The 12,197-nt window shown below is 42.6% G+C and overlaps 1 protein-coding gene across 10 annotated transcripts in view; it reads right to left on the reverse strand.

Moving 5' to 3' along the window:
* Window positions 1-12,197, reverse strand: part of KTN1 (kinectin 1) — a 111,799-nt gene that overhangs the window by 44,494 nt on the left and 55,108 nt on the right. For 9 of the 10 annotated variants that reach the window (XM_073350031.1, XM_073350036.1, XM_073350030.1 and 6 more), the window contains exons 7-14: window positions 9,929-10,069; window positions 7,091-7,197; window positions 5,353-5,485; window positions 3,887-3,974; window positions 3,369-3,535; window positions 2,587-2,655; window positions 1,049-1,086; window positions 357-447 (exon numbers count right to left, since the gene is read on the reverse strand). In XM_073350031.1, the coding sequence (XP_073206132.1) occupies window positions 357-447; window positions 1,049-1,086; window positions 2,587-2,655; window positions 3,369-3,535; window positions 3,887-3,974; window positions 5,353-5,485; window positions 7,091-7,197; window positions 9,929-10,069 (834 nt within the window). The remainder of the gene's footprint in view (window positions 1-356; window positions 448-1,048; window positions 1,087-2,586; window positions 2,656-3,368; window positions 3,536-3,886; window positions 3,975-5,352; window positions 5,486-7,090; window positions 7,198-9,928; window positions 10,070-12,197) is intronic. The other variant, XM_073350028.1, reaches the window with a different exon arrangement.

The following is a 12,197-nucleotide window of genomic DNA, read 5'->3' on the forward strand; positions in this document are numbered from 1 at the left end:
ATTCCTTTTGTTCTTTTTGGACTTGATTGTGGGGAGGTTGACCCTGTGCAATCCTTGCTGAAAATCCTCAATGACTGAATTCTGGGTCTCCATGTGCTTTTCTATGGGAGTTATTTTATAGGCACAAGGAGAAGGGCAGCAAACTCTAGCCCACCCAAAAGTTATACCTACAACAAACCCAGGCCCCAGCCCACCAAAAGACCTATTCAAGCAGACCCCTATGACCACAGGAGCCACAATGAAGGCAATGGGGGGATGCAAGATGCTGGCTTGTGGGTTTCAGTTCACAATCACAGCTTCTGTAATGAGCTTGCTCTTTAGTCATTCAGTTTCCTTCTAATGGGCATTTCCTATACCTTGAGCTCCTCCTCCTTGCCGGTTAGATTGGCATGTTCATTGACTAATGAGTCCTCCACCTGTTTTATCTGTTTGTCCTTTTCTGCAATCCTGTACAAATAAGAGATGCAAGTAATTTGCAACAAGACCTTTTAGACAGAAATGCATGTATAGTATTCGGCTACATTTAGAAGAATAATATGCAGGCCCAAAATCAAGTCTGCTATAATTAATCCTCTTGGCAGAGTGTTTTGGACATAAAGAGTTTTTCTTTTTTGTTTTAAATCCTCTATGCTTGCCAAGAGTTTACAAGACATGCACAAAGCCTGGTGCATCATGACCCCCTCCCCCTCAATGAGACAAGTGCCCTGGAGCTCTGCTTTGGAGACTGTCCTAACATTCTCATGGCCCTGCACATGCCACTGATCCATACACTCAGACATCAGCAAGAGGGGCAGCTCTCACTCCCACACAGTGAACACAGCCACACACAATGTACTCCAAGTCTGGGGTGGGGAGGGGAAATCCGTAGGAAGAAGTTTCACAGCTTCCAAGAGGATCACACACAATGCAAAGTAAAATACTTAAGTGACAGCGTTTCCTTCACAAATTTCTCCCATATGTGCCGAGCATGAGTTAAAAGTTTCTGTATCTTGAGCAGGCAATAAAGCAAGCAACTTCTTGATAAACATATAGGAGAAGGGATGCTTACACTTTCTGTAGTTCTTCTGCCAGGACTGAAGCAGATGTCTACAGAGGGGGGAAAAATAGCTGAATGTAAAGCAAAAACGAAAATGTCCTTTTCTAAGCTGAGCCAGAAATAACATTTGCTTGTTTACAGATGTTTGAAACTGGCACAGGCCAATACCCAATGTTTCCTGGCCAAAGAACATTAGTACGAGTTTGTATCACTTCAAAGTCCTTGCCCACACTGGTCCAAGAGCCAAGGAACCATTACCATAATGGACGATATGGACCTTTAATTGTGGGAATTCTCTTACAGTTTTGTGCCTCAATGCCGTAGATTCTTCTCCTCCAGTTTCCCCCCAAAATCCTGGTGTACAGAGAAAAACTATCACCCACCCTCAACACCGGTTTCCCCACTCAAACTAGATGGCAGAAAACAGCACTAGGGAGACTACAACGAATGTGAGCCGACCGCTCTCTGGTAATCTCCCAGCACAAGCCATCTCAGTCATTTACGCGAGTCCCCACTTAGGAATAGGCAGACATCCAAAACTCCCCCCCGCCCTCAAAATAACTAGCCCAACCTGTCCTCTCCCCACCACTGCCCTCACTCCTGAAGGGATCAAAAGGCAAGTGCCAGATTATGAATGTGGTCTTCAGTTTGTTCAGGCCACATGTGGGGGTCTAGTTTGGCTGGAAGCTGGACAAATTCATACAGGATACAAAGGAACAAATTTTTGACAGTGAAGGCAATTAACCATTGGAACAACCTGCCAAGGATGGTGGTGGATTCTCCATCACTGGCCATTTTTAAATCAAGAATGGATGTTTTTCCCAAAAGACAGGTTCAAGTTCAAAGAGAAATTATTTCAGGGAACCCCTATGGCCTGTATTATCCAGGTGGTCAGGCCAGATGCTCACTGTAGTCCCTTCTGGCCTTAGACTCTATGAAGGGATAGCAAATGTGTCCATGCACAACTAAAAAATTCAATACTCAGCTGTAGGCAGGCAGGGAGCTCTGAATCTCTGTACTTGTTCCATTTGTGCCTGCATTAAGCAGGCAAAGTTAAAGTGGGCTTTTCTAAGCCAGCTGATTTCTACGATTGGCTGCGTAGAGAGTCAACTTCTCACTGTCTGCAACCCAGAAGCCAGGAAGTATCTGGATGTGACTGGAGCCTCTAATGAGGCACTGAAATCTGATGTACAGTATTTAATGACACTGTACAAAGAAATAAGTTGTCAAAGCAAATCAAGTGGAACCAGAATGTTTAAAACATGAAAACTTGTGAAAGTTATCGCAAGCCATCTATTGTCGCCACAGAAATAGTCACTGGATTTAAGAAATTATTCCACGCAACTTAAGGTTGTAGACACTCTTTCTATGTGAACTATAAAATGTGTGGTATATTTCATGCTCTGTTGCCCAAGGAGCGATGGCCACTTTCTACATTCAACATGCCATATCCAGATTAAAATAACACAATGGTTGTCATGAGCTTTTGAAAGACCATTTACCAGTTAAGACTGCAAGACAAAACGGTCTAGTCTTAGAACCTGCTGTACCTGGCCTGCCATTTGTGAATGAAACTGCTGAAGCTGCACTTTCAAAGCCTCCTTCTGCTCCATCAGCTCCTTATGGAGAGAGGACACAAAAAAGAAAAGCAAATTTAAGTGTGCGAGAGTATTTGTATTTTTTAGGTCTTATTAACAGCACTGTTTTAAAGCTGCATGCTAGGCATTTACACTTGAACAATGTTGTGAAGGCCAAGACTAACACAGGGTTCAAAAAAGGACTAAATAAGTTCATGGAGGACAGGTTCATCAATGGCTATTAGCCAGGATGGACAGGGATGGTGTCCCTCGCCTCTGTTTGCCAGAAGCTGGGAATGGGCGACAGGGGATGGATCACTTGTTTGCCTGTTCTGTTCATTCCCTCTGGGGCACCTCGCATTGGCCACTGTCCGAAGACAGGATACTGGGCTAGATGGACCTTTGGTCTGACCCAGTACAGCCGTTCTTGTGTTAACCACATTGTTTGGATGACACTTTATCACCAATAAGATAATTGTAATTAAAAAAAGTCAAGACTAACAATGAATGCAACACAATCCGTGCCACAAGAGAACATTCCCTTCCCTTCCACTCCAGATACCCCATACAGCATAAGCCAGCTTGCTTGAAACCAATGCAGCAGCATTAGCACGTCTTACAGGATGCCAGCTGATCATCGGAACGAAGCGTATTCATTTTTGCATTCAGTTGTAATGCTTTGTTAAAACAAACACACAGTAATATCATTCAAGCTCTGCTGCATAGAGAAAGACCTTCAGCTATTAATGCAGTACCTGCACCTGCAATTGCACAGAATCCTCCGCAGTGACCCTCTTTTGTTCAGCCTCCATTAACTGCAACATCCTTTGCTCCAGCTGTTGCTTAGACACGATCGTATCTGTAAGTTTGCTGTGCAGGCTCTGGATTTCACTGTCTTTGGCCACAAGCTTATTCTGCACATCTGCAGCAGAAACATCAAGGTTTTAATTAAAGAAAATATTTGAACGTTTGTAACATATTGGGAAAACCGAGTAAGAGACCGTTTTTATTTAAGCAAGCACAGTCGTTTCACACTTAACCCTTCACACTTAAAACAACCCATGCCGCAGTGCATTTCAAGGTGGTATTTATGTTCCCGGGATGTCAGCTGGAGGAGGTATTGAATACACCGATGAATTGAATACACCATTTCCTTTAACCTTTCTGTAGCTCAAGGTTATTTGCCCAATAGTCCACGCATATCCTTTTCGCACGCAGGAAAGGGGCGACGCAGCCATCTTTGGTCGTAACAGGAAACTGCACATGTTCCTACCTTGTTGTGCTGCTTCGTGTTCTGCTATCCTTTTCCTGAAATAGGCCTGGATTTCCTCCAATCGCCTCTCCGCTTCCTGCTGTTGGACCTTACAGTTGAAAGTGGGAGTTGGGAGAGAGGGGAAAAGGGTCACCTTCCAAGTACCATACTGACCTATTTAACCAAGTGCATCTCTACTTTCTAGACCAGGTCTACACTTAAAAAGCTGCTGCAGGGCTTCAGTGTAGACCCCACTACAGCACCAGGAGGGGTTCTCCCTTTGCTGTAGTTAATCCACCTCCTTAAGAGGTGGTAGCTAGAATTCTTCCATCAACCTCGGGCTGTCTACACCAGGGGTTAGGCTGGCATAGCTACATCTCAGGTGTGCAGATTTCTCAGGTGCCGGAGAGGCACAGCTACACCAATGTACGTTTCTACTGTAGACCATCCCATAGTGACGTTCCTAAACCTCTATCCAATATAAAGCAGCATACGTCCCTCCCTTTCACATACAGCAAGGCCACAGCGGAGACATCCAGCACTCAGTAAGCCTCACCCTGGACCAATCCCGTCTATTTCAACATCTTCGTAGTCCAACCTCTGAACTGAATTCCAAATGAACTAAACCACAGCTCTTTAGCAGACAAGTTTCTACAACTAACAGGGGAAAACGTCATCATCAAGTTCAGGAAGGAGCGCCTGAATCCAAAGTTGCCAGATCTTATGTAAATCTGCATTTGCTATCCAAAATTTGGTTCAGTTGTAGACGTCACCTCTCCAGCGGCAGCGATTCAGTGGTTCTTTCACTGCAAATTGATTTTCTTTTAGTAACGAGCTACCAGCACTCGGAAATTCTGAATTTCCTTTTGACAGATTTTTTTTTTTTTTAAATTATTATATGTCCACATAGCAAGAAGAGAAGCATCTCTGTTCTATCAAAGAGAGGGAATGGGGGAAGAGGCACATCCCAGGCCAGTAAAACTAGCTTACTCTTTTAACAAATATAGCGTTTTGTTTAAATATGTATTTGAATAAGTTACTCCAGAACAAAGGGACACTTACATCATTTGAAATGCCTATTGGGACAATGCAGGATACTATTCCATTCACAATTTTTTGACTGTTCAAATAGGCTCAGAGATTAAGTTTGCAAGTTTCTTTTAAAAGACAACATTTTTCTGTTGAAGTAGTTTTTACTAAATACAAGAGTTCATAATGACTAAAAAGTGCAAAATATTCAAAGTTCACCTAGAAAGGAAGCATCAAATGCCGGCCTACTATTTTCCACCAATTGCAATTTTCCATTTTTATCAGACATCGAAAGAGTAAATGTGTAGGTCTACAGGCAATAGGTATTTTAGCAAGATTTCCTTTCAAATTTCTCATATATCCTGAAATATCAGAAGGCAGATTTCCCCACTGAAAGTATTGTAGGCTCTGTTAAGGGCACAGCATAATTGCAGAGGAATAAAGAAAACAGAAGTCACCTTTAGCTGGCCAATTGTTTGATCTGCATTTTTCTTTTGGAGTTCCTCCTGTTGCAATTTATTGTTCTTCTCCGTCAGTTCATTCACAAGTCTAGCACAATCCTGACGCAATTTGTTCAGTTCACTAGACTGCCTGAAGAAATAAGAATGACTGGTTTTTCATAACGTAATCTTAAGCGATTACAATTCACAAGGATCAAGTCAATGAAATATCAGTAGACATTCAAATATCAAGTCAAAAGTGTACTTCTAGAAGAAGCATTTAATACCAATTTACTCTCGTAGAGTAACAGAACTATTTAGCATTTCAGAATATGTACAAAATTACACATAGAAAGCAATAATGTTCCCGACTCAAACCATGTCAACTGCAGCTGGGTGTCTGGGCACCACCTAACACAACAGAGCCCTGATTCTATCCTCATTGGGATCTCAGGGTGCTACAGCAGCACAAATAACCCTCTTCATTGGTTTAGAAGCAATATGAGTCTCAATTTATGAAACCTTGAATGACTTTGCTTATCCCTGTTCTCCTAAAACCACCAACAGATAAACATCTTATTGCTACCCATTCGATGCATCTTTTATGCAGATGTTTAATATTTTTGTTAAAATGACTTAAAATCTTAAAATATTTCAGCTCCCAAGATTACAAGGTCAATATTTCTGCTGGGGCCTCATGGCCAAGGGCTATATAATCAGTGTCAGACATACTGACAGTTAACACTTCTATGCTTCCTTCCATTGGAGGGTCTTTAACTTGAGCAACTTTAAGAGGTCTGCTCTTCAGAAAGTACCAAGCACCCACCCACTGAAAAATAAGGGTCTCGAACTGAGGGATCCAAAGCCAATAATCACTTGAAGATCTTGGTCTATCTGCTTTACTCATTGAGTGCCAGAACATTACTCCTGAGGATGCTGGGGGAGTGGGGCTTGGTGGGGTGGGGGTCTGGATGTAGCTGGTTGGGGCTCAGTGGAGTGAGGACCTGGGTGCAGGGGTCTTGTTTAGTGCTCCAGGTACAGGGGGGAGGGGTGGAGCTCACTGGGGTGGAAGTTCGAGTGCAGAGGGGCTCAGTGGAGGGGTGTCTGGGTGCAGGGGAGGGGGTCCAGATGCACTGGAGTTGTGTGGACAGGGGAGCAGCTCCCCATACACTGACCCCTCTCCCAGAGGCTGAGAAGGGATGGGAGCAGGAAGTGGTGGGGAGGGGGGGAGGGGCAGTGTAGAGTTTCCTGCAGCTGGGGGAGGGTCTGACCCAGCCCCAGCCACTCTTTGCAGGGAAAGAGCAGGTTCCATCCTCCCCAGCCCAGCCGAGACTAGCAGCTGAGCCCGGCACAAGGTAGGAGCCGCCGGCTGGGGTGTCCCCTGTCCCACCTTCCCTGCAATGATTTACCTCTTCACTGGCTGCTCCGGGTGCCTGAAATAACATGCTTAAGCTGCTGGAGAGGGATGCATGACCATTCTTGCAGCTTCCCTTTGCTTCCCCATCAGAAAGTCATTTTTCTGCAGGGAAGCAAAGAAATCTGCAGGGGACATGAATTCTGCATGCATATAATGGCGCAGAATTCCCCCAGGAGTAATTGAATATAGTTATATACTAGTATAATAAAACCATGGCTGTGGAGACGGTGTCACTTAGTGGAACACCTAAAAAGGTGGCCAGAACAGCTATCTTCAGGGAAAACCGCAATAAGTTTAAAAAAACCTGATGGCTCAGAGGCACTGAACTCCTGAACATACTTGCTTTCCATCTGGTTGGTAGAAGTACTGACAGCATCTCTCAAGATACCATTTTCCTGCTTCAGGTGGCCTATCTCAGCCTCCATCTGCTCACGAAGCTGCTGGAACTAAAATAAATACCACACATATTTTAAAGCTTGAGGAATAGAAGTCAACAGCTGTGTAACAGACACTGTTACTGTACTGTAATAGACACTTACAATAGTCTCAGATCAAGAAAATTAATTTGGAAGGCTCTGAGGTTTTGCAGTCCACACACAAATACATATGTACCCCATCAAAGGCCTATTGATATTTTAAGCTCACAGAGTTGAATTAAGGACACATTTGCCTTTTAAACCAGTTTCCCTCTTGCATGCACGTGCCACAGTTTTCTTATGCAGCATGCAAATCTAGTAACGGTAGATCACCGAGCATTCCTGATTATGTGACTTAGTCCAACAAACACCACTAGACAATTCTAAAGTAGATTAGGGGAAGGGGTTAATTTATTTCTGTTGGAAGTCTGAAGTCAAGTTAAACTGAAAATGTGCAGAGAAGTTTAAAGCCACAATGAGAAGACCGATTATGAATAATGATATGTAAGGGGGGGGAATCAGCCTTTTAAAACAGTTTGGGCCTTTTCTTTATTCCTGAGATTCTAACTGAAGCAAAATAAGACAGTCTCTTTTTCAGATATGCATGTGCTTTTATTGTACTCTGAACATAGTTTCTCTGAAGCACCTGTTGTCTCAGGAGTTTGAGACCCCCGCCACAAGGCTGCGCCAGAGGCCAGAATGCTTGATTCAGCACAGAAGAAGGCAGATTCCATATGCCAGATGACAGGAGGGGCTGGCTAGCGCGAGCTACCAGTTTGTTGAGAGCCTACACCACACGCAGCTTAAACGTTTCTTTCCTCCTCTACTGGTGCCAAACTTTCAGTGACAGCTGAAACCGGTTCCAGGCCCTAGTTTCATCAGATGACTAATTCATCAGGGAGGATTTTGTATACAAAAAAAGCTGTCAGACAAACATTGGCTGTTGGAGTGAGACAGAAAAAAAGACAAGCTACTGGAGCACCAACATTTAGCCCACACTGACACGGGCTCCAAGTTGCTCTCGATACCACACAACCCTAGAAGTTCCAGGAAGAAAAAGCACCCAAAAACCAACACGCAGCCCAGATAATCAGGCTGTCAGCCAAATAGCATTCCCTTCTCTGCAGTCTAATTCCCACAGTACCCAGCAGGGGGAGTGGAACTAGAGTGCCAAGAACCAGGGAGGGTTCCCTTTACATCCTCTCCACAGGCTTCTGCTTTTTTGCATAGAATATAATTTCTATTATCCTAGTGCCCAAGAGGCCCCTCTCCCAGCATGGTGCAGGACCCTATTGTGCACTGGGCTATACATAGATAGCAACAGTCCTTACTCTGGAGAGCTTACTTTGCTTCAGGACAGGTTTCAGAGTAGCAGCCGTGTTAGTCTGTATTCGCAAAAAGAAAAGGGAGGACTTGTGGCACCTTAGAGACTAACAAATTTATCTGAGCATGAGCTTTCGTGAGCTACAGCTCACTTCAATTTGTTAGTCTCTAAGGTGCCACAAGTCCTCCTTTTCTACTTTGCTTCAGTAACTCTGACAGGGTGCCCTCTAACGTATGCAGAAACACTGGAAATGTATCACTTGATGTAAAAATGTGCACGTTACCCTCAATACTGCTACAGCTACACAGAAAAAAAAGCGATGCTAAGATCTGAGTTTTTAGTCGATCAGTTGGCATAAATACAGCCGTAGTTCTTCCTGCAAAGCTTTGGTTGACTGTAGATGGAAGACGTTTGCCTTTGATTTTGATGAAGCTAAAGCTTTTCTTAGGTCACATTGTAACAATGTTAATGAAGGTCGAGATGGCTCAGAGGACAATCTTATGGCAGAGTGAAGGATAAGTCCATCAATGGCTATTAGCCAAGATATTCAAAGATGCAACCCCATGCACTGGGTGTCCCTAAACCTCCAACTACTACAAGCTGAGACTGGACAACAGGGTATGAATCTCTCCATAAATTGCCCAGTTTTGTTCATTCCCTCTTAAGCATCTGGCACTGGCTGCTGTTGGAAGACAGGATTCTGGGCTAAATGGACCATTGGTCTGACCCAGGGGAGCCATTCTTATGTTCTTAGTGTCCTTCATGATTTTCAGTAAGGCGTTTTGCAACGCGAAGTGCATTTTATAACCTCCCTACATGAACATATTCGCTTTTAAGGATGTTCTGCATCCAGCATGTCATTCAGAAGATAAGTTGTTAATAGCACCGGTCCACGTGTATGGCTATGACGGCCATCTTTCTGAAGCTAGATGATTTAAATAGATTTTGCATCTCAAGAATCACAATCACATAAGAAGATCATAAACCACTTTATGAAGAACTAGGGGGTGTTATGTCCATTGTACAGATAACAGAAGCACACGGTGGGTAAGCCACAGAGTCCGTGGCAAAGCCTGGACTAGAACTGCAGTCACCAGATCCCAAACCTTTGCTCCAGCCAGGAGACATGCTGCTCATCACTGGTCATTTGCAGATAAAGGAAATAATGAATGAAAAGTAGTACAGTGTGTTACTTTATATGACAAGACCTGTCTCTTGAAAACAAAGGCCATCTATAGCAGCTTGCTGCCTTCACCTAGATGAAGAATTAATCCTAGATTCCTCACCTCAAATCACTAGAGATTCTAGGTAGCACCTGCAGTTTATTCATATGGAAACAAAAATCAAGTGTTGCACCTTTTGCTAAAACAGTCATTTCTCATATTAATCTATTTGTACTTCACTCAAGAAATCAAAATGGCTTTCATAGAGCTTTACCTTCATCTTCATCCCCTGGTTTTCCTGGAAGCTAACATGGATCTTGCTCTGAAAAGCACCGTGTTCCTTTTCTAGCATGTTGATCCGTTCTCTCATCTTTGTTGTAAGCAAGTTGCTTCTCTCCTTCTCTGCAACCAGTTCCTTGGGTAGGAAATCAGAAAAAAAAAAAACGTTCATTTCCCCTGTCCCCTTAAACTCCTAAAAAATCATAAGGCGATGCATTACTAATTACACTCAATACTCATCCATTAGAGCCATTATCAATATTCTTTACCCACAGAAGAATTCAAGTGTTTGGTCTGAACAGCAACATGTTTCTGATATTTTATATGGATTTAGCATCAACACAAGAGAAGGTTAGACAAACACCTGTCAGGGATGGGCTAGAGAATACTTTGTCCTGCCGTGAGTGCAGGGGACTGGACTAGATGGCCTCTGGAGGTCCCTTGCAGTCCTATGATTCTATAATTTCACAATTAAAGTAAAATTGGGTGTTGCAATGAAAAGAATGATCTCTTGCTGCTTCAGAGAAACTGGAATAGTGTTTCTATCACATTAAGCCAAATTATTTCCTCAATTGCCTCTGTTTGCCCCAGTGAGATCAATATTTCATAGGTATAACTAAGGGCAGAATTTAATTTGTCTAATGAACTAGGAGAACTCAGTTATAGGATTGCGGCAAAAGTATGACGACAGGTTTCAGAGTAGCAGCCGTGTTAGTCTGTATTTGCAAACAGAAAAGGAGTACTTGTGGCACCTTAGAGACTAACAAATTTATTTGAGCATAAGCTTTCTTATGCTCAAATAAATTTGTTAGTCTCCAAGGTGCCACAAGGTCCTCCTTTTCTTTTGGCAAAAGTATAGTACATTTTAGATCAAATATGTTGTACATTACAGATGAACTCTCAGGATGAAGTGAAAGTGGAGTTCAGTCTAATGTTCAGTTCCCCTCACTAGCCAGAGTCATTCAGTACATAACTGCTAGCATTAAATCCCACAGTGTAGGTTTAAATCTCAAGTAACTAGTTAAGTGCAATTCAATTCTGCATACTTAGTGCAGGATGATCATTATGTTAAATACAAACTAAAAATATTACTATTAGAACCACATGACTGAGCAAACACTTTACAATGTCATAAAATATATGAGCTATAGCATGTGTCTTATAGGGTCAGCAACAGTAGCACCCTCAAATTAAACCAACCTGCTTCTAAGGTTCTCAGATTAGTAGCAAACACTCAACAACCCAGACTGGCTGAATTCCCTGACCAAGAGAGGATAACCAAGATGATGAATTTATGATTTTCTAATAAAGAGGCAAGTTTTATTTGGTTTAATTGTTTATTAGATAGTGCAGAGATCCAAACGTCACACAAAATTTGCAGGACTGCTTCTTGGAAGCACACATATTTGTGTGCATGCTGAAGGAAATAATGTTGATTGCAGCATTCTGCCAAGCTTCTGTTAGATTAGTTAGCGAAAACATGCACAATTTACTTTGGACGATTAACTTTTATAACTTAAATAAAAGCAAATTTCTCCTTTGAGATGCAACTTTATTACCCTCATAATGCTACTTTTCCCAGAGTAAAGTTTTCAGGAGAGTGACTTAGGTCCCACTGAAAGGCCTAAATCACTTTGGAAAAATGGGAATTAATCAGTCTGATGTAATGAAACACAGCAGGGACTTAATTTTCAAAAGCATCTATGGGGACATGAACAGGCCATTCCTTTCACTTAACTGCTAAGGAAATCAGAAAAAGGCAATGTATTGAAAACTTTATACAGTGTTCAACTCTAGAAAAGCTTTTAAAGCTGAAATTTAGACTTAACTCAGAAACAAGTGTACGCTTTCTCACTTAGCTGATTTACTATTTACCGCCCACTAATGAGGGGACCCTTTATACCCAGTGAGAAAGATTTCTACCAATCTGGAAATAACATACATCTGTTTTCCACACCTTAAGGAACACTTTAAACTGAATATTGTACGTGCATCAGTTGTGAACCAGCAACAGTCTGGATATTTATCCAAACTTCCCTCATCACCTTCCTTCCATCAGTGATTCGAAGTATGCATTCACAACTCCATCCTCTCATCTCTCTCTACACCCGATAATTCGCACCTGCGGCACCCCCTTAAAATTCGCTAACTCTGCTCTTGTCCTGCAGCTTTCCCTAGAAAACACAACCACTTCCTGCACTAGTAATTTATTCTCTCAACTCTGTCACCTCTCACAAAACATCCACCCAGGAGCACTTCTCCAC

Source organism: Lepidochelys kempii, chromosome 6 (genome assembly GCF_965140265.1).
Source record: "Lepidochelys kempii isolate rLepKem1 chromosome 6, rLepKem1.hap2, whole genome shotgun sequence".
Taxonomy (NCBI): domain Eukaryota; kingdom Metazoa; phylum Chordata; order Testudines; family Cheloniidae; genus Lepidochelys; species Lepidochelys kempii.